The 21856-nt window shown below is 48.8% G+C and overlaps 2 protein-coding genes across 3 annotated transcripts; both read left to right on the top strand.

The window, feature by feature from the left end:
* The first annotated feature begins 283 nt into the window (after positions 1–283).
* On the top strand, positions 284–1966 carry LOC123089336 (xyloglucan galactosyltransferase KATAMARI1 homolog). The gene has a single exon (XM_044511041.1). It carries the CDS (start codon positions 361–363, stop codon positions 1786–1788), a length of 1428 nt encoding a protein of 475 aa, XP_044366976.1. The 5' UTR covers positions 284–360; the 3' UTR covers positions 1789–1966.
* A 17511-nt stretch (positions 1967–19477) lies between these two features.
* Positions 19478–21506, top strand: LOC123089335 (xyloglucan galactosyltransferase KATAMARI1 homolog). Of its 2 annotated transcripts, XM_044511040.1 has the most exons (2): positions 19478–19622; positions 19907–21506. In XM_044511040.1, the coding sequence occupies exon 2, from the start codon at positions 19964–19966 to the stop codon at positions 21398–21400; it is 1437 nt and encodes a 478-aa protein (XP_044366975.1). In that variant the 5' UTR covers positions 19478–19622; positions 19907–19963; the 3' UTR covers positions 21401–21506. The 2 variants fall into 2 exon arrangements, with proteins under 2 accessions (XP_044366975.1, XP_044366974.1); XM_044511039.1 differs by lacking the exon at positions 19478–19622 and having other exon boundaries at positions 19676–21506.
* Positions 21507–21856: the final 350 nt, after the last annotated feature.

Here is a 21856-nt window from a genome sequence, read left to right as displayed (position 1 = left end):
TGAACCTTGGTTGAAATGGCACGACGAAACCAGGTTACTCCGTTGGCAATTAAATTAACATGGAGATACTTTCTCGCAAAAAAAAATAACGTGGAGAACTGGAGATACTGACTACGCATTTATCACCCTGGTGTCAACGCTAATCTCTGTCCTGCTCGGTGCAGTATCAAACAAGCAATGAATACATGCATCCCCTCTTCTCGGTCAAACGACTATACAAGTGGTCTGCGAGTCACAGACTGACAGTTCGATGTTTCTATTGGCTATAGTAGCATCCCATCTTTACGAGTACTACCACCAACCAGTTCACAAATTACAGCACTGGTGGTCAATAGCGTCTCGCCATTTTCACGCTTCAGGATGCGTCAGCTAGCCAAACCCGGCGCAGCCAAAGGGCGGCCGCGCCGGGCCGTCGTCGGAGCCAAGGAAAAGGCGGTGGCCGGCTCATTCCGGCGGCTGTGCTTCGCTGCCGTCCTCGCGGTAACCTTCTTCCTGTACTACCGTTTCTCACAGCTCGACGACCCGTGCCGGGGACGGTACATCCACGTGTACCCGTTGCCACCGCGCTTCAACACCGACATGACGCGCGACGCCTGCCGCGGCGATAACAACGGCGGCGGGCGCTGGCCCGCGGGCATCTGCGAGTCCATCGACAACGCCGGCCTCGGCCGGCCGCTCGCGGACCCGGCCGACGGCGTCCTCACCGATGAGGACGGGTGGTACGGCACGCGCCAGCTCGCTCTCGACATCATCTTCCACAACCGGATGAAGCGGTACGAGTGCCTCACCAACCACACCGCCGTGGCCACCGCCATCTTCGTGCCGTTCTACGCCGCCCTCGACTTCGCCCGCTACGCCGGCCAAGACAACGTGACGCGGGACGCCGCGTCGGTCGACCTGGCGGAGTGGCTCAAGTGGCGGTTCCTGGACGACCGGCAACGGCCCCAGGATGGCCACGACAATTTCCTCGTCGCCGGGAGGACGGCGCGGGACCTGGCGAGGGATGGCGGCAACTCCGGCGGCCCGAACTGGGGCACGAACCTCCTCGCCAGGCCGGTCGGCCGGAACCTGTCGGTGCTCGTCTTGGAGTCGTCGCTGGCGCCGAACGCGAGCGAGTTCGCCGTGCCGTACCCGACCTACTTCCACCCCAGGACCGACGCCGACGTGTTCGGGTGGCAGGACAGGGTGCGCGGCCTGCAGCGGAAGTGGCTCATGGCGTTCGTCTCCGACAAGCCGCGGGGGACGGACAACGCAGCAACGGCGACCATCCACGACCATGTCATGGCCCAGTGCAAGGCGTCGGACGCGTGTGGGCACCTGCAGCCGGACCCGGACTGCGCCACCGGGACCGACCACGGCCAGTGCCACTCCCCTGTCAAGGCCATGCGGCTGCTCCAGAGCGCGACCTTCTGCCTGCATCCACCGCCAGGCGGCTCACCCCCGTCGTACACGCGGCGGTGGGTTTTTGACGCGATGGTGGCCGGGTGCATCCCGGTCTTCTTCCACCCGGCGTCAGCGCACCTGCAGTACAGGTGGCACCTCCCCGAGGACCACGCCAAGTACTCAGTGTTCATCCCGGAGGCCGGCGTCCGGGCGGGCACGGCGAGCATCGAGGCCGTGCTCCGGGCGATCTCGGCGTCGACGGTGGCGCGGATGCGGGGGGAGGTGGTTAGGCTCATCCCGCAGGTGGTCTACGCCGATCCCCGGGGGAAGCTGGAGACTGTCAAGGACGCCTTCGACATCGCCGTCGACGGGATGCTCGACAGGGTGGCAAGGCTCCGGCATTAATTAATTTTCTCGCACAAATTTTGTTCTGTAACCAAGTTTTGTGGACATTTTTTGTCACGTTCAAACGTTCTTTCGCGTCCAAACCAGTCGCATGCGTAGGGATCATTGCAGCATCACACGTTGACTTGGTTTTGGCAACTATATGTAGCAAAGTACTACTACCCCGCATATGGTTGAGTCACTTGACTGTGTTTTGTCTATGACTGTGAAAGGGCAGTAGATATTTTTCTCTGACAATTTTGGAAAAAATGGACGGAAAAAGAAATTATAAAGAAAAAAAACACAAAATGAAAACGAACTAGAGCTTGAGGATGTAGGGGAAATTTAGAACAAATCATCACTTCACTGTACTACTTTGACTGTGTCTTGAGCACGTGAGGCTCCGTCTCCCACGGTCTCGTGCTCGACGTTGCGTAATTAGCAAGTGGTAAACAGTGGATTACGGGATTCATCGAGATGCTTAATTTATCAGGTACTCCCTCCGCCCGGAAATACTCGTCGGCGGAATGGATGTATGTAGATGTATTTTAGTTCTAGATACATTCATTTTTGTACATTTCTTCGACAAGTATTTCCGGACGGAGGGAGTATATGAGGGGATCGAAGTGGTGAAAGAGAAAAAAAAACGTGAGATGCGTATTCTACCGATCGGCGATTCTTTCAACTTGGCGACGGCACCTCACTGTCTTCCTTCATTTCACCCGGCCCGCAGTTCATATTCCGAGCCTTAAGGGCATCTTCAAGGCAATGCAAGGGCAAATCCTATTTGACGCTGCAGGCGCCCGTTACTCTGTAAGCAAAAAATTGTGCAGCGGTCGTCTTCGAACCCGCGACCTCTGTGTTCGAAGAGAACGGCACTAGCCATTTGACCATCCAAGCACGTTGTCAAAAGCATTCCTTTTCAGCTTGTTATTTCTTCCTTCCATCGTGGTTTTCCTTCTGGACGTTTGCATTCGGTTTTTCATTATTTTTTTCTTGCTTTTCTCTTTTTCTCTTTTTTGAATGCGTGGATTCTTAAAAAAATCATGAACTTTTTTCTTCAAACCCGATGAACCTTTTTTACGAAATACATGAACTTTCCCTCATATCCATGAACATTTCTTCAAAATCGGTGAACTTTTTTCAAATTTTGATTTTTTTTCAAAAAATGGATGAACTATTTTGCAAATTCGATGAACTTTATTTCAAATTCAATGAACTTTTTTCAAATTCAGTGAACTTTTTTCAAAAATTTGATGAACTTTTTCAAATTCAATGAACTTTTTTCAAATTTGGATGAACTTTTTCAAATTTTGATGAACTTTTTCAAATTTTGATGAACTTCTTTCGAAACATATGAACTTTTTTTAACAAAATTGTGAACTTTTCTGAAAATCAATGAACTTTTTTTATTTTTTGTGAACTTTTTCGAAACCAATGAACTTTTCAAGTTGTTTTATATTTAAGTTAACATTTTATTAAAAGCAATAACTACAACTGTTTTCTGTTACTGGACACCAATACAAGGTTGGTCTAGTGGTTGTCGCGTTCGTTTCTAGACATGAGATAGTGAGTTCGAACCGCATCTCTCCCACTGGTTATTTTTCACTTTTTCATTTGTCAGCAGGTAATGGGCCAGATTCGAACCAGCCCAATCAAGAAACGTGCAGGCGTCAGGTTGTCTACCCGGCGCTGAAGGCTCCCCAATGCAAGACGCCTATATGGGCGCTTAGGGAAATAAAAAAATCTTGAAAAATTAAAAGCCCATCTAAGGGCTGTTTATTACAACGCTGAGTGCTAATTACGGGGGCGCTAAGGGCACCTCCAATGCGGGCGCTAGGATATGACGTTATGCTCACTTCCTGGCCGATCCCAGGATTCTGCTTGGCATCGATGCCTACTCAGACATCGGGCGCTACAGAGATATTTACGCATCTCGTGAGAGAAAGAATCGGCACCGAGCGCCTGCCAGATCGCTGCTAGCGTTGGACGAGGAGACGCTAACAGAGTCATTAAGAAAAAAATCATTAATTTGTATTTTCTAAGCGCCTGTGCAAGCGTTTTGCATTGGACATGCCCTAAGGAAATCGGCCGCTACACGCAGCCTTCCATCTCGTACGAGAAAATAGCTCAAGCGCTCGGTTCTTTTTCATTTGTCAGCAGGTAATGGGCCAGATTCGAACCAGCCCAATCAAGAAACGTGCAGGCGTCAGGTTGTCTAACCGGCGCTGAAGGCTCCCCAATGCAAGACGCCTATATGGGCGCTTAGGGAAATAAAAAAATCTTGAAAAATTAAAAGCCCATCTAAGGGCTGTTTATTACAACGCTGAGTGCTAATTACGGGGGCGCTAAGGGCACCTCCAATGCGGGCGCTAGAGCGCTAGGATATGACGTTATGCTCACTTCCTGGCCAATCCCAGGATTCTGCTTGGCATCGATGCCTACTCAGACATCGGGCGCTACAGAGATATTTACGCATCTCGTGAGAGAAAGAATCGGCACCGAGCGCCTGCCAGATCGCTGCTAGCGTTGGACGAGGAGACGCTAACAGAGTCATTAAGAAAAAAATCATTAATTTGTATTTTCTAAGCGCCTGTGCAAGCGTTTTGCATTGGACATGCCCTAAGGAAATCGGCCGCTACACGCAGCCTTCCATCTCGTACGAGAAAATAGCTCAAGCGCTCGGTTCCTTTTCTAGCATCGATGTTGTAGGTAGCGCCAAGATTGGAACGCCCAACTACCCCATCGACCGGGAACTAGCACCTAGCCTTGTAGATGCCCTAAGCGCCAGTTTCTATTCCGCGTCTTAAGCGCCGATTATAGTATTAACTCGTTAACCGGTGCACACCCCTCCACTGCACTGTGAATGTAAATGGGATGGCCCGTGTAGGTTTTTGTTAATCGGTTTTTTCTGGAACCTTTTCAATGATTGTATTGATGGTTTTTGCTGGGTGTTTTTTCTTCTAGTTTCCCAAGCATGTTTCTTTTCTGGTTTTCTTGGTTTGTTTTCCATTTTTTGATTTTTCCTTTTTTGTTTCATGTTGGTTTTCACTTTTATCAAATTTCACAAATCCATGAACTCGTTTCAAATTCTTTTTATTTTCTATTTAGGTGGTTTTTTTTATTAAAATTCATGATTGTTTTTTCAAATTCTTGAAAAAAATCAAATACAAAATTTAAAACATTATGATTTTTTTTAAATGGGATTTTTCATTCTTGCGAACTTTTTTCATAGTACGCACTTTTTAAAAGTCGTGAATTTTTTTTCAAAATCGATGATTATTTTAAAATATTGATTTTTTCTGAATCCATCAAGTTTTTTTCAACATTGTAAATTTTTGTTTTGAATTCGTAAAATTTTGAATTGTATGAACTTTTTGGATTCGTATTATTTCTCAATTTTGTTTTTTTAAAGAGACACAGTTGTCTGAGCGAACCCAATGCGTCTTGGCGAAGCGACTGGGTCGCCGTGTGAATGGGCTGGCCCATGGCTGCGGGCGTGGACGTCAGAACTAACCAAGACAACATCCGCCGTCGGGAGGAGCTTGGGAGAGCAGTTCTGGTTTAATGTTCTGGTGCTCGAAAGGGGTACTCCTGGGCCGGCCCAACTAAACTTCGTTGCATCTTCAATCGATCACAGGAAACTCCGACGGATCGTAGGAAACTCTGACGTATCTGGGGCAAGGGCATCTTCTCCACTTCAAGTTGGTGGAGTCCGACACGCTCTCTCTGAAGTTCTTCAGGGCTTCAGGCGCTCGCATGGAGTGCTGCACGGAGAGCTCGAGCAACAGTGAAAGCTCCTCCTCGAGCGATAGCGAGAAGAGCTCGAGCGATAGCGACGAGGAGGACGATGGTGAAGACGTCGACAGTTCCCCGGGCGTCAAGATCGAGGGCGGTGGTTCCGACTCTAGCTGAAAGCTGGTAGCACCATCATCTCTAGCTCGGCGCCGGCAGCACCATCATCTCCAGCTGTGCACCCAGTGGCGTAGCTAGGGGGTGGCCAGGGTGGTCCATGGACCACCCTGGAATTTCCCCATAGCTTGTATATAGTGTAGTAAAAAAATATTTCTTTAAAAATAAATAAACTTGTGTAAATATTTCTATTGATGGACAACCCTGGCTTATTGAGCTGGCTACGCTACTGTGTGCACCGGCAAGATGGTCTGCCGGGAGTGCTTCACCTAGGCGCCCCTTTTTCCCTGGGTTGCACTTGATGTAAACCCCGGAGAGAAGGGCTAAGAAAAATGTTATTGAGCACTTATCAATTGTCGTGCTCAAATGAACATGTACTGTTCCCCTTGTTTGTTTTTGTTTTTGTATGATTTCAAATCTGACACCCTACGCGGTTTGGAGGCTTGCCGGCGCACGTACTTGCTACAAGCGCTTCGAGGAACTGGTCCTTAGTAGGCTGTTGGTAGTGCTACCACTGGCAAGGTAACTTGCCGGTCTTAACGCAGCTACAAAGATCTTGCCGAGCGGACTCGAGGCAGGATAAGAGCGCGAATAGACATGACAAGATTTCCTCGCGTGCAGTTTTGCATATACGTACAAATCTGAACAAGGGGAAATTCCAAAATGTAACAAAGAAATTTTTAGTTGTCTTTCAACTTATTTTTCTTTACTGTACTTCTTGTTGTATGAAATGAATGCCAACGCCATCTGAAATAGTACTCCATCATCTCCCCCGAGAAACATGTATGCGAGGGATCCTTCTGTCTTTGAGAAAAAGAAAGAAGAGAAAAGAGTTGTGTGGAGACCTTGGCGATATGTTAGCCATTTCATTCAAGAAAGAATGTAACCACAACGTGACATGCATTAGTACATAAGTAAATATGCATAAAAGGTTGCGGAACACTTAGCTTTATTCACATGTGCTCAGGGTCTGCGCTTGGCTTTATACAAAGGGTTACAAGTCTTTGAGACAAAGCTTGAACAAAAGGGGTTGCTGGGACAAGGCCCGACAACTGCATCTCATGGATAGAACTTGCAAAGATGCTCGATACTCCACGCATTTTGCACATGAACGCCATCTTTGGTCTCCAGACGAACAGCGCCAAGTCTGGTGACTTGTGCTACCCGATAAGGGCCTTCCCACTTTGGTGTCAACTTGTTTGATCCTTTGGTGGATTGAATGCACCAAAGAACAAGGTCGCCCTCCTCGAGGCTTCGAGCATGAACCTTGTGGCTATGATAGCGGCGTAAGGCTTGCTAGTAGCGTGCTGCTCGCACAACTGCCCGAAGACGTTCTTCCTCGAGGAGTAAAACACCATCTTGCTATGATTGTTCTTGCTCTACCTCATCATAGGCAAGCACTCGAGATGACCCATATATGAGTTCCGTGGGGAGCACCGCTTGTGCACCATAAACTAGGGAGAAGGGTGTTTGGCCGGTAGCTCGATTTGGTGTCGTTCTGAGTGATCAAGGAACCGCTGGCAACTCATTAATCCAGCGCCTTCTGCACTTGTGCAGCCTGTCAAAGGTTCTGTCTTGAGACCATGCAACACTTCATCATTTATTTGTTCTCATTGTTCATTGCTTCTCGGGTGAGCAATAGAAGCAAAGCAAACATTGCTCCCAAAGCTCTGAATGTACTGCATGAAGGTGCGGCTCGTGAACTGTGCGCTGTTGTTAGTGATAACTCTGTTTGGAACCCCAAAATGGCAAACTAGTCCTTTGAAGAACTTGATGGCTGATTGTGCAGTCACCTTCCTCACTGGCTCTACCTCAGGGAACTTTGTGAACTTGTTGATTGCAACGTACAAGAACTCAAAGCCCCCAGTAGCATGGGGGAAGGGGCCCAAGATATTGAGCCCCTAGACCGAGAGAGTGGAATTGTTTGAAGGGCTTGTGCGGGTTGGTGTGTATTCTTTGAATGGAACTGGCATGCTTCACATCTTGTTACTAGCTCAGTTGCATCCTGGAGGGCAATTGGATGATAAAAACCTTGTCGGAAAGCCTTACTAACAAGGGCTCTTGATCCTATGTGAGAGCCACATATGCCTCTGTGTATCTCTGTCAACAACTTAAGTCCATCTTCTTGGCAAATGCACTTCAATTTCACTCCTTCGGCTTCTTTCTGTACAGAATGCTATCCACAAACTAATACATACTCGATTGACGGGCTACTTTCTCAGCTTTCCCTTGTTCATCGGGAAGCTCTCCTATTTGGAGAAATTGAACTATGTGTTGTGCCCATGCCGGAGCTTGTGGCTCGACGACAAGGACTAAAGGCATCTCTACAGTTGCGGGAGCGCTAACTTCAACGGCAAGAACCCGAGATTCTGTGTGAAGCCGCTGCTCACCGGCAGGTGTGTAGCTATCCCCGACAAAATTTTCTCTGGTGGCTTCGGGAAGCTCTGCCGGAAAATACTTGCCAGTGTTCAGTTTTCTTCTCTTATTGGCTCGCGTTGATGGGGTGACTGATGGTTGATTCAAATGGAGTACAAAATACCCTGGTTCCATAGGTAGCTTTTGGGCAGCACATTTTGACAAGTGGTCAGCAATGATGTTCTCTACACGAGGGGTATGCTCCATTTGCAACTCATTAAAGTGCTCCTCCAATTTCCTCACTTCACCCACGTATGCTTCCATCAACGGGCTCCGATGATCCTTGTTCACCTATTTCACAACAAGTTGTGAATCTCCGTGAACAATCAACTTTCTCATTCCCAATCCTACTGTAATTCTGAGGCCGGCAAGGAGTCCCTCGTACTCTGCAGTGTTGTTGGTTGCTTTCTCCCTGGGAAAGTGCATTTGAACCACGTACCTGAGGTGTTCTCCGGTAGGTGCGACAAGCAGCACTCCAGCACCCGTCAAAGTACATGATCCATTCTTTCTCAGTCTCTTTACCAGGGAGAGTCGATTCTTGAATCTCTTCGTCTTGCATTGGTGTCCATTTGACAATGAATTCTGCCAGTGCTCTACTTTGAATGGTTGAAGTGCTCTCTAATTTGAGTGCAAAACCTGACAATTCCAACATCCACTCCACTATCATGCCCGTTGACTCGGGATTCCTCAGAATACACTGCAATGGGAAGCGAGTGACGACGGTGATCTCATGTGCTTGGAAGTAGTGGCGCAATTTTCTCGAGGCCATGAGGAGATCGAAAAGTAGCTTATGCACACCAGAGTACCTCGATCTAGCTCCCTGCAAGAGAGAACTAACAAAGTACACTAGCCGCTGCACCACCTTCTTCTTTTCTAATATCTGTTGATCAACTTCTTTTGTTTGCATCATTTTTATCTTGTCGGTGTCAGGTTCTGCTAGGGAAGATACTGCCTTGCCGTAGGATGGGCTTGCTACCGCTGTTTCTTTGTCACTAGCTTCCCTCTGTGCAACTAGCGTGGCACTGACAACTTGATTCATTGCCGCTAAATATAGCAGCAATGGCTCTTGTGGCCTAGGCGCGACTAAAGTTGGCGCAGAAGATAGGTATCTTTTTAGATCTTGCAGCGTAGCCTCCGCTTCCGGAGACCATTTTACTGGACATCTGGACCTGCCTTTTTTAGTATCTTGAAAAACGGCAGGGCGCGCTCATGAGATCTTGAAATGAACCTACTCAAAGCAGCAACACGGTCGGCAAGATGCCACACATCCTTGATAGTCTTGGGTGCTTGGATCTATTCGATAGCCTTATCTTGTTGGAGTATGCTTCTATCCCACGCTGAAATACAAAGAACCCGAGAAGTTTGCCAGATGGAACACCAAACACACACTCTCAGGGTTGAGCTTCATATTGCTTTTGCGTAGGTTAGCAAATGTTTCTTCCAAATCTTGAATGAGGGTCGATTTTTCCTTGGTTTTGACCACTATATCTTCCATATAATCTTCTATACTCTGGTGTAACTGTGGCTCAAAACCAGTCTGAACAGCTCTAGCAAATATCGAACCAGCGCTCTTTAGTCCGAAAGGCATTCGTACGAAGCGGTACGTGCCACATGGAGTAATGAACGTGGTTTTCTCCTCATCCTCCTTGGCCATGAATATTTGATGGTATCCAAAATATGCATCGAGGAATGAGAGAAACTCATAGCCAGTAGTAGAGTCTACAATTTGATCAATGCACGGCAAGGGGAAAGGATCCTTTGGATATGCTTTACTGAGATCTGTGTAGTCAATACAAAGTCTCCACTTTCTATTTGCCTTGCGCACCACCACTGGGTTTTCCAATCAATATGGATGTAGAACTCCTCTAACTAGGCCCGCCGCTTCAAGCTTCATGATTTCTTCTGCGATAAACTGTTGTCGTTCCAAAGCATGCTTTATGACCTTCTGCTTGATGGGTCGAGCGTGGGGACAGACAGCAAGGTGGTGCTCAATTATCTCCCTACGAACACCGGGGATGTCAGATGGTTTCCATGAAAACACATCTAGATTCATCTGCAGGAAGGCAATGAACACGCTTTCCTATTTATTGTCAAGAGCGGCACTGATAGTGAAAGTACCGCCAGTGTCGTCCTCCTTCGTCGGCACCTTCTTTGTCGCAAGTGGAGTGGCTTTGGATCTCTTGTCGACAGAGCTCTCTGGCAATTCTTCAACGGGTGTGCAACATGATATGTCTCCATCGTATCTACTTTTCCTAACACTTTTCCTCTTGTTTTGGACTCTAATTTACATGATTTGAATGAAACTAACCCGGACTGGCGATGTTTTTAGCAGAACTACCATGGTGTTGTTTTTGTGCAAAAATAAAAGTTTTGGGAATGGAACGAAACTTTGGGAGGAATTTTTATACAATAAAAGAGAATTTCTAGACCCAAGAACCACCGGAGGGGGCACCTGAGTGGACACAACCCACCAGGGCGCGCCACCCCCTCAAGCGCACCCAGGTGGGTTGTACCCACCTGGTGGCCCCGAAGACCCTAAAACCAACGCTATAAAATCCTATTTTTCCAGAAAAAAATCAGGGAAAAGAATTATCACGTTTCACGAGACAGAGCCGCTGCAATCTCCTGTTCTTCATCGGGAGGCCAGATCTGGAGTCCGTTCGGGGCTCCGGAGAGGGGGGGCCTTCAATTTTCGTCATCACCAACCCTTCTCCATCGCCAATTCCATGATGCTCCCCACCAGGAGTGAGTAATTCCTTCGTAGGCTCACTGGTCGGTGAGGAGTTGGATGAGATTCATCGTGTAATCGAGTTAGTTTTGCTAGGGCTTGATCCCTAGTATCCATTATATTCTGAGATTGATGTTGCTATGACTTTGACATGCTTAATGCTTGTCACTTTGGGCCCGGGTGCCATGATTTCATATCTGAACCATTTATGTTATCACCATTATATCCATGTTCTAGATCCGATCTTGCAAGTTATAGGCACCTACTACGTGTTATGATCCGGCAACCCCGGAGTGATAATAGTCGGGACCCCTCCCGGTGATGACTGTAGTTTGAGGAGTTCATGTATTCATCGTGTGCTAATGCTTTGTTCTGGTACTCTATTAAAAGGAGGCCTTAATACCCTTAGTTTCCAATAGGACCCCGCTGCCACAGGAGGGTAGGACAAAAGATGTCATGCAAGTTCTTTCTATAAGCATGTATGACTATTTACGGAATACATGCCTACATTATATTTATGAACTGGAGCTAGTGTCGTATCACCCTAGGTTATGACTGTCTCATGATGAATATCATCCAACGAATCATCGATCCAATGCCTACGAATTTACCTTATATTGTTCTTGCTAAGTTACTACTATTGTTGTCACTATTGCACTTGCTACAAAATCACTGCTATTGCTACTACTATCAAAACTATCATATTACTGTGCTACTGATCACTTTGTTGCAGATAATTAATCTCCAGGTGTGGTTGAATTGACAACTCAGCTGCTAATACTTACAAATATTCTTTGGATCCCCTTGTGTCGAATCTATAAATTGGGGTTGAATACTCTACCATCGAAAACTGTTGCGATCCCATATACTTGTGGGTTATCAAGACCTTTTTCTGGCGCCATTGCCGGGGAGCACAACTATATTTGTTGATTCACTTGGGATTATTATCATATTATCACTATGAAGAATCTGAAGGATGCTAAGACTAAGATCTTTCCCTCTAAGACGAGGGGAGGTAAGGAACTGCCATCCAGCTCCGCTTTAGATTCACCTTCTGTTATAAGTAAACTTGCAACACCACCACATGCTATTAATTCTGATATATCGCAAGTTGTTGATGATGTTACTTCTGCTATGAATGCTACTCATGATGATGCTAGTACCTTTCTTGATGCTGATGTGCCACTGGGTGAATTTCTTGATGAACAAATTGCTAGAGTAAGACAAGATGATATTGTTGAAACTGATGATGAGCTTGAAACTAAAAATCTTGAAACACCTAATAGAACTAGCCCTCCTAGATATGAATTGCCAAAGGTATTTGTAACATCCCAATTTTCAAATTGGATGTTTATAAATAGATCATTCATATGCATACATGATTTATGCATTTTTCTCCGTTGCTTTTCATTTGATCAAGATCCAAGGGACTTTATGCAACTCAAGGACCAAAGGAGAGAGTTGGAAGTTTCCCTAAAACCATTTTGAAAATTTTAAAGTTGGGAACTTGGATCAAACTTGGTTCCACCAAAATTCATTTCCATTATTATCAAAAATAAATAAAGAGAGAAGATAAAATGACTTCTTCAAAATCAGAAGGAAAATATTGGAAATTGAATTTGGAATGAAAATATATTTGTTGGGTTTTATTTGCAATTTATTTTATTAGTTTAGCAAAATGTTTATTATAAAAAATTGCATTTTAGGCCGGATAAATGTTCACAAGGTTATATATAAGATCGTAATATTATGTGAAATTTTCTGGAATTTTTAGACTTATATTTATTTGTATTTTCGGTGCCATAGTATTATGTTCAAAAAAACGTGGGCAGCCAAGGCCCAAGCAAGGCCCATACCTCTTCCCACGTGCTTGTCTTTTTCCTCCTCTCTGTACGTGAACACTGACAGAAACGTTCATCCGTGGCGCCTCCACATCTTCCTCCCCTCATCTTCCTTTCCTCGCAGGCATTAACCCCATAACCGGTTCCCCTCACCTCCCTCTACCCCTTCCCCTTGCTAGTGCGCCTTGGAGTCCCCTGTAATGGCCATTAGGAGGCAGAGGAACAGCCACCATTAAAACTCAATCTTCTGTTCGAATTCTGGCCCTCCCCTGCCCTATATAAAGCACCCTGGGAGCCCCTCTCACCCCTCGTCCGAAGCCCTCTCCTTCCGGAGTTTTTCCCCCTCCCTAACCTCGCCAATTGCTCGCCGGAGTTCGTGAATTCTGGCGACCTCTCACCATGTGTACAGAAAGAAATCTACAACCACAACTTGTTCAAGTGGTTCACCTCATCGTCCTCTACACCATCCCGCACGCATCATTCGCCGAAGCACACCGGAGCTGCCTTCTTCCTCATCTCCGGCGACAAGTCCGGTGAGCACTCAGCCAGCCAATCACAGAGCACCACTTGTCTCTGGCCGATTTTTTTTCTTTTTCAGGAACTTTTCCAAATTCAGATTCTTTACCTAATCTTCTTTCTAGTATATCTTTTAATCTATAGATCCGATTTAGTTGATTTTTTTCCCTACTAGTTCATAAAAATATCCTCTATCGAGAGAACCAAACGAAAAATATTTTTGAAAATTTTAAAATTTGAATTCAAATAGATATGTATTCAAACTTCGTTAGGCCGTAACTCGAGTTTCGTAACTCCGTTTTAGGTGATTCTTATTACATGTAGAAGCTAGTGACATGTACTTTCTGTTAAAACCAAAACCATTTATTTTTGTTGCTGTAAAAATTACGTTCTGTATAGAAACTTTATTTGGATGTTTTGGAGTTTTTCGAAGTCTTTTATTCATTTTCTTTTTTATTCTTTTTGCTTGATTGCTTATGAGTGTCATTACATGCTTCGTTAGATCATCCGGAGTGCGAGGCTTGCTACTACGAATCTTTAGAGTTCAACGGTCGTCAGCAAGGCAAGTTCACACTTTGATCATAGTTTTCAATACCCAGTTTTACTATGCATTAGTTTCACCCTCAAAGATTGCATGAGTAGGATTGGGAACGTGTGATTATGCTTTGTAGTTCATGTGGTAGAAACCTATGACCTTTGATCACCCCGGGAATTTTTCATTATGTCATATATTGCTTAGCCATGCTCGTAGACGGGGATTGGTATGTGTGATCCATGCAAGTTGCGAGAGTTAATAATTTTGGGATAACCTAAGGTGGCAACTTTAATACACATCTGGGTGAATTGTTTTGGACACGTAGAGTAACCAGTGCTTGCCCAATGAGAATCCTGGAGTACCCGTGTGATTACCCTAGGTCCGCCACCCAGGCTCAAAGGGATCATAAGATATTTTATGCCTAGGAACTTCCGTGTGCAGTCACAAACCATTATGGGCTCTGGCATAGTTGAGTAAGATGTGTGACCTCTTTCCGTGGTAGACTAGCTGATGTAGGGGAAAGTAGGTGTACCGGTCTACCCAGGGTTTGGAGGAAATATTTCAGAAAGGCTATGTCTCGATCTTCCGATCATGGAGGTGGTCGAGTCTTGTGGAGAAAAGTGCGCAAACCTCCGCAGAGTGTACAAACTAATCATGATTAGCCGTGTTCCCGGTTATGGACAAACTTGAGTATCTAGAAGTGAATTATTGGTTGATCTCATCACTCTATTTAACGAAATTATTGGGATACTAATAACTTGGGAATTTTGGGATTGAGTTGGAGGAACCTTCTCAATAATGGCATTTTAATTTAGTAGAAATAAAAATGTATTCCTTTGTTGTAGGAAAAAATTAGCTTTATGCAAAAAATAAAACTTAGAGCCTCCACCAGCTAAATTTGCATATAGAGATAGTCTTTTTCATTTTTATTATTCTATGGTGTGAAATTGCCAGCATATTCCATGTGCTGACCTACACGGCTGCAACGTCTCATGTTGCAGAGTTTTGCGACGAGGAGTAAAGGTGCGATAGGCCGTTGTTCTGCACTCAGTTTGCCATAGAATTGGATGGACTCATTTACCTTCGATGCTTCCGCATTTATTTTTATTTAGATGGCCGTTGGCCATATTATTATAATAAATACTTCTGCACGCTTCCGCACGCTTAACGTTCGTTGACGATATAGTGTTATCTAGTTTGGTGTCTGAATGTTGTTCGAAGTCCCAGATGAGATCATGGACATGACAAGGAGTCTCGAAATGGTCGAGAGGTAAAGACTGATAAATAGGACGATGGTATTCGGACATCGGAAGAGTTTCAGAGTGCACCAGGTAGTCATCATGTCACCGGAAGGGGTTCCGGACACCCCCCGGTAAGTGTATGGGCATAATGGAAAAAACGAGGGGACATACTAGCCCACTAGGGGGCTAGCGTGCCCCTCTCCTTGGCAGGCCGGCCCTAGGAAAGGGGAGGGGTGGCCCCTCCTGCCTTTCCCTCCTCGTGAGAGAAAGGAAAGGGGGCGCCTCGTCCTCCTGCCTTCCTCCAGCACTCATATATGGAAAGGGGGCGCGGCTTGGGGAAGTCCCCAAGTAGGATTCGACCCTACTTGGGGCGCCCCTTGGCCACTCCCCTCTCCCCCCACATATAAATATATTGTATGGGGCGCCTAGCACAACCACAACAATTGTTAGCCGTGTGCGGCGCCCCCCTCCACCATTTACACCCCTGGTCATATTTTTCGTAGTGCTTAGGAGAAGCCCTGTGGAGATAGCTTCACCATCACCGTCACCACGCCGTCATGCTGCCAGAACTCATCCAATACCTCGTTGTCTTGCTGGATCGAGAAGGCGGAGGACGTCACCGAGCTGAACGTGTGCTGAACGCGGAGGTGTCGTACGTTTGGTACTTGATTGGTTGGAGCGCGAAGAAGTTCGACTACATAAACCGCGTTACTAAACGCTTCTAGTTACGGTCTGCAAGGGTACGTAGACACTCTCTCCCCTCTCATTGCTATGCATCTCCTTGATAGATCTTGCGTGTGCATAGAATGTTTTTGTTTTCCATGCAATGTTTTCCAACATCGTTTGCTTCCGCAAATCCAATCAAACTTTGGATGGTGGTTGTCCACTCATCGATCTTGTGTGCGGTTGGAGGAAAGTTCAATAGCATTTGGGCTCGTGCCATCGCCTCAGTTGTCGTCGAAGGCATGTTAGAGTGCAAAGAACGCGACGTCGCTCAACTCCTGGCAGAGCGGGCAGGAGTGCCGTTGCGATCTTGCTGTCATATTGCAGGCGCGATAGCAGGTTGGCGTGGCGAAGGTGGTGCCTGAAGATCTTGAGCTTGATCGACATGTGTCTTGCCGTGCGGACGCTGCTATGCACGATCAATAATGCCGATTGGCGTCACATCACGCCCATCTCACGATGGGCGTGGCGTGTGCTTCGATGTCATCTCCTTCGATGCCGCTATAGTCACTATAGCGAGATTATGTCGGCCCGCACCTGATCGGGCGGGATTGCTCTGGTAGCTACACTCTCCGGTGCACTGAGGAGGCGGGAGTTGTGTGCCCGTGCCATTGTTGTTGTCTTCGCCAGAGCGTCATGGAAGGTGACCACCCCCGGCACCTCCACCACCCGTACCTTCCGAAGTGGGCACAACAACCACGCCGCCTGTGCTGATCATGCCCGCCGCAACGTTCGCGCCGTCCGCGGTGGTGGCACCGCCTGCGCCGCCCGTAGAAGTGTGGGAGGGAATCTTGGATGTGTAGGGCTTCGTCCCTACAGGGCCCTTCTTTTGGGGAGCCATGGACAATGAAGATGGTGATGAAGCTCGATGAAGTTACGCGCCGTCTGCTAGTCCTGGTTCACACCAGTGTTTGCCCCCTACCTGGCGCGCCAAAGATGTCGATGTGGAACGACTATCTATGGGGTGATCCAACCCCTTTTTGGTTCGGCTAGGGAATGCACTGAGTGGAAAGAGCAGAATTACAGAGGGCGCCTCGATCTTTACCCATGTTCGGGCCACCTTTGAGGTGTAATACCCTACTCCTCCTTTGGTATATTCAAAATGTGGGAGCACAAGTACAAGGAGCGCTTTCCCCGGCAAGGTGCAAGGGGAAGGAAGCTACACGAGAAAGTGTATGTGGGATTTGAATGGGTTCGAACCCTTGTAAAGATTGCCATGGCCCTTCTTTTATAGGTCAAGGGGTTACCACCGTGGCAAATAGGTAACCACATGTTGATTAGATAACAAATGGTGCTATCATATCTATAACTCTGCTAGTTAGGACAAAGAGCAATAAATGCACTGTGAGGTGTCATGTGAAGGAGAAGCCCCGGCAAGGATATAGCACCGCTTGCCTAGCTAACTCCTATTATCATCACACGCCATTTGGACGGGTGTCGATAAAGGTAAAAATCTTTCCGGAGTGCTGACACGTGTCCGGAAAACTCCACCTAACCACCTGCGGGCTCGACGCCTCATTGAACAACGGCGAGTTGTTTGGTGAGAGGGAGCGCTGGCAGTTGGCGGGGGCCTACCGGCCGTGGAGCTTGTCGGGCCTTTGCCTTGCCGGCAAGGGCTGCTCGAGTGCTCTGTTTTGATACTCATCTTGTTCTTGTCCTTGGCTGGTTGATCAGCTTAGTCTTTTTGATGCGCTCCTTGATCTCTCAAGGAACGACTCATTGAGCTTGGGAATCTTCATCAAACCCTTAGCTTGGCGGGGGAGCTGCTGCATAAGTCAGGGTATGTTTTTTTAGAAAAGGACGATGACCCCCGACCTCTGCCTCTGGGAGATGCATGCGGCCATTTTATTGATTATTCTCGAGGACCTTACAAAGTATTATAATAATATGCCTGAATCCGCCATCTTGGCAACATCTGCCGCTACTCCAATTCATATGATGAAGGGGTGCAAGTTAGGCCAAATACACAGACCTCTCACCTAAGCCTAACATCTAAAACCGGAGGCCCCGATCGAGCCCCATACCGGGTCCGGGGCACAAACCGGTCCAACGCACTCACATGCGTCATCGTCGCCATCTCCACCGGTCCATCTTTAGAGCAAATTGAGGTGCCAACCTTGGCAGGTGCCTCCATCATCGACGCCACCATGACGCCAAACGACGATCTCCACCTACGCGAGTCCATCTCCAAACAACGGACGCAGGTCCATGCTAGGATAGGGCCACACCACCGCCGTCGCCCACCACCCACAAGTACCACCCAGCCCCGAGATTCCCAAAGCGGCGCCTTCATGAAGGGAACGACGCCTTGAGCGCCGTCGCCGCCCAACAAAGTTAGGGCTTTCGCCAGGAAGATCTAGGGGAAGCGAAAGTGAGGGGATCAGTCCATACCAACGCCTCCAAGGAGGGGAACGGCGCCCTCAGGCGTCGCTGTCGACGCGGCCGGCCATGGCCGACCAGGGATTTCGCCCGAACTAGATCCCCGTCACCAGCAGCGCCTCCTGTACAGAACCGGTGACCCAAGGAAGCGCGGCCCAATTAGGCTGGCCTGCATGCCGAACAGGGGAGGAGGGGAGGTGCCAGATCGGGTGCACCGGCCACCGTATAAGCCATCCCGCGCGGTTGGTACGCCAGATCCATCGCCCGCACGGTTGTTAGCCGGTCGTGCCTTGCCAATGGAGTCGCCGCTCCAGATCCGGGGTTCCCCACGCAGAGGCAGGGCAACCGAGGCCCCGCCGCCACCATCGTTGGCACCCTGGGCTTGCCCGACGGCTGCCTCAGGCGGCGGTGAGGAAGGGAAGAGGGGGGGGGGGGGGGTGTTGAGGGCTAGCATGAGAAGTGAAAAGTAATCCATAAGTCAGGCGACATACCGATTCGGGTGGGGAGCGGCTGAACCGTTTTCTTTGGCAGTTGCATTCGGCCGTAATATGGGTGAACTCCAGATTTTCTTTTGATTGGAGATGGGCCGACATAGCTTCAGGTTTTTGCACTGCACTCGGGCTAGAATCCAGCTTCTTAGAGCCCAACCATTCAACCGCGGAGTTCTTGGAGCTAGAAGCTGTAGAAAAGATCCGAACAGACCCTAGTTATTCCTGATTGATGCAACCGACAAGGAATCACGCATGAATATGGAAACTCTGCATTGTGAACAGAGCTAAGGAATGAACGACAGGTGCCTCCGTCTCATCTTAAACTAACCAGCAACCGACGCTCGATCTGAAAGAAGAATTAAAACTAGTAGCCGGCGCCGATTGGTCAGAGTTCATATGCGTTGGATGTAGTCGACCATGGACACCAGGCAATGAAACCGTCCAGCCATGGACGTAACCAGGAATATGGATCGACGATGGGATCCGTCGGTGCAAGATCTGCCAGAGCACTGTTAATTGATTCGGTAGTAGTAGTATACAAACTTGGAGACTAATTAGCGTTTACTTTGATTAATCTCCAAGTTTGTGTTGACCAAATGTACACCGCACCTCCCTTTTCCTGAAGTAGGAGTAGTACAGGTACGAGTGTAGTACAGCCGACGCTCGATCCAAATTTCTTCATATCTCTCCCCCTCTCTCTCTCTTTGCATGTGGAGGAAGCAAATTTCTTCCTTGGGCCAGTACAGCAATGGTTAAACAAGCAAGCATGTAATTAATGTGCGCGCTAGTACTAAAATTCCCACTGTCCCGTGTCAAAGTGTCAACGCTGCACGCCGAACTGCGCGCATTAATTTGCACTAGTAGAAAACACCATCAACTAGGAGTAGATCGCCAGAGACAGTGATTAGCAGTAAAACAACCACTAGCACCACCAGGCTACCACTCAAAGTCCCAGTCAATTAATCCCCACGAACTCCACCGTGCGTGAAGTCTACTCCTTCCTACCGCCACTCCCGGCGGCTCGTCGCTCGTTCATCACCGTAACTTCCCGGCGACGTCGATCTACAACATTAGGTTTATATATAAATACTATAAACTATACTAATCTTCGTCTTCCTCCTCTCGATCTGCTTGCCATTTCTGGAGTAGTACTATATATGTTGTACGCCGCGGCATGCAAATTGGCGTCGCAAGCTCTATCGTACGACTGGTGAGCTTGTATCCGATGTCAGTATGCCGCTTACCTTTTTTTCTCCTCGATCGTAGATGCCTTGCTTGCGCTTCTTCGCCTCTGCTGGGGGTGCGTGTTTCCTTAGCCATTTTTCTTCTTTTCGGCTGATTCGCGGATGATTTGCCAGCTGATCAGATCCGCGCACAAGGGCGGCGGCGGTCGGCCGCGCCGGGAGCACGGGGTGATGAAGGGCCCGGACAAGAGGACCAGCACGCAGGCGAGCGCCGCGTTCCAGTCGCTGCGGCTCGTCTTCGTCCTCGCGACCGTCATGTGGGCGTCCTTCCTCTACTACCATTTCACCGTGCTCAGCGCCGGGGCAAGGAGGGCGACGGTGGTGGACGGCGCCAGCGCCGACCCGTGCCGGGGGCGGTACGTCTACGTGCACGACCTGCCGCCGCGCTTCAACGCCGACATCCTCCGGGACTGCCAGAACACCAGCGACCAGTACCGCTGGCCCGACATGTGCGGCTTCATCAGCAACGCCGGCCTGGGCCGCCCGCTCGCCGACCCGCTCGACGGGGACTTCACCGGCGAGAACGGCTGGTACGGCACCCACCAGTTCGCGCTCGACGCCATCTTCCACAACCGGATGCGGCAGTACGAGTGCTTGACGACCCACTCCGCCCTCGCCAACGCCGTCTTCGTCCCCTTCTACGCCGGCTTCGATTTCGTCCGCTACCACTGGGGCTACGACAACGCCACCAGGGACGCCGCGTCGGTCGAACTCACGGACTGGCTCATGCGCCGCCCGGAGTGGGCGCGCGCGGGCGGGCGAGACCACTTCCTCGTCGCCGGCAGGACGGGGTTTGACTTCCGGCGGAGCAACAACATGAACCCGAGCTGGGGCACCAACCTGCTCAACATGCCGGGCGGGCGGGAGATGTCGGTGCTGGTGCTGGAGGTGTCACGGGTGCCGCATAGCCGGGAGTACGCCGTGCCGTACCCGACCTACTTCCACCCGAGGTCCGACGCCGACGTGCGCCGGTGGCAGGACAGGGTGCGCGGCCTGGAGCGCCGGTCACTGATAGCGTTCGTCGGCGCGCCGCGGCCGGACAACCCGTACAACATCCGGCAGCAGATCATCGCGCAGTGCGAGGCCTCCGACGTGTGCCGCCTGCTGGGCTGCGGGTTCGGCACCAGCCAGTGCCACACCCCCGGCAACATCATGCGGCTGTTCCAGAGGGCCACCTTCTGCCTGCAGCCCCCCGGCGACTCGTACACGCGGCGGTCGGCGTTCGACTCCATGGTGGCCGGCTGCATCCCGGTGTTCTTCCACCCGGTGTCGGCGTATCTGCAGTACTGGTGGCACCTCCCGAAGCACCACGAAACGTACTCGGTGTTCATCCCGGAGGACGACGTGCGGTCGCGGAACGTGAGCATCGAGGCCGTGCTCCGGGCCATCCCGCCGGAGACGGTGGAGCGGATGCAGGACGAGGTGATCAAGATGATACCCAGGCTGGTGTACGCGGACCCAAGGTCGAAGCTGGAGACGGTGAAGGACGCCTTCGACGTCGCCGTCGAGGGGATCATCGACAGAGTGGCCAGGAACCGGGCTGAGGCGGCGGCGGAGGACTCGTCCTTCAGTCACGCCATGGAGATGTTTGGGTTCCGGAGAAAATAAGTTACTCGTAGTACCAACCAAAATAGATGCAGAATCCATTGACAGAATGTATATCAAGTCGATATTATGATTTGTGATATGTGCCACTCAATTTATTATACATACATCTTCTAATTTGTCATCTACAGTAATTGTTTATTACAGTGCTAGCCTGGTGTGATCTTCATACGTGAGATGTGTGATGTGTCTGAGACTAAACTGATGGATTCGTTGTTTGAGAAGCTTCAGGTACAGCCCTGTGAATCACAGACTGACTGAACTGATTTCATCAACTAATTAATTTTTCACCATTTGTTATTGGTAAATTGACTGAATTTACAACTCCCGACAATCAATTTTCGGAGAGCGCATCCCCGAGTTGGAGCTGGGCAGCAGTGTCTCTGAGAACCGGATCCTCTAACATTGATAAGGAAAGTTAGAGAAGATACAATACTCTAACTTTTCTTCTTTTTATTC

The sequence above is a fragment of the Triticum aestivum genome, chromosome 4B (assembly GCF_018294505.1).
Source record: "Triticum aestivum cultivar Chinese Spring chromosome 4B, IWGSC CS RefSeq v2.1, whole genome shotgun sequence".
In the NCBI taxonomy this organism is placed as follows: Eukaryota; Viridiplantae; Streptophyta; class Magnoliopsida; order Poales; family Poaceae; genus Triticum; species Triticum aestivum.
Note: the sequence above shows the minus strand (reverse complement) of the source record. Positions and strands in the feature narration are given on the sequence as shown.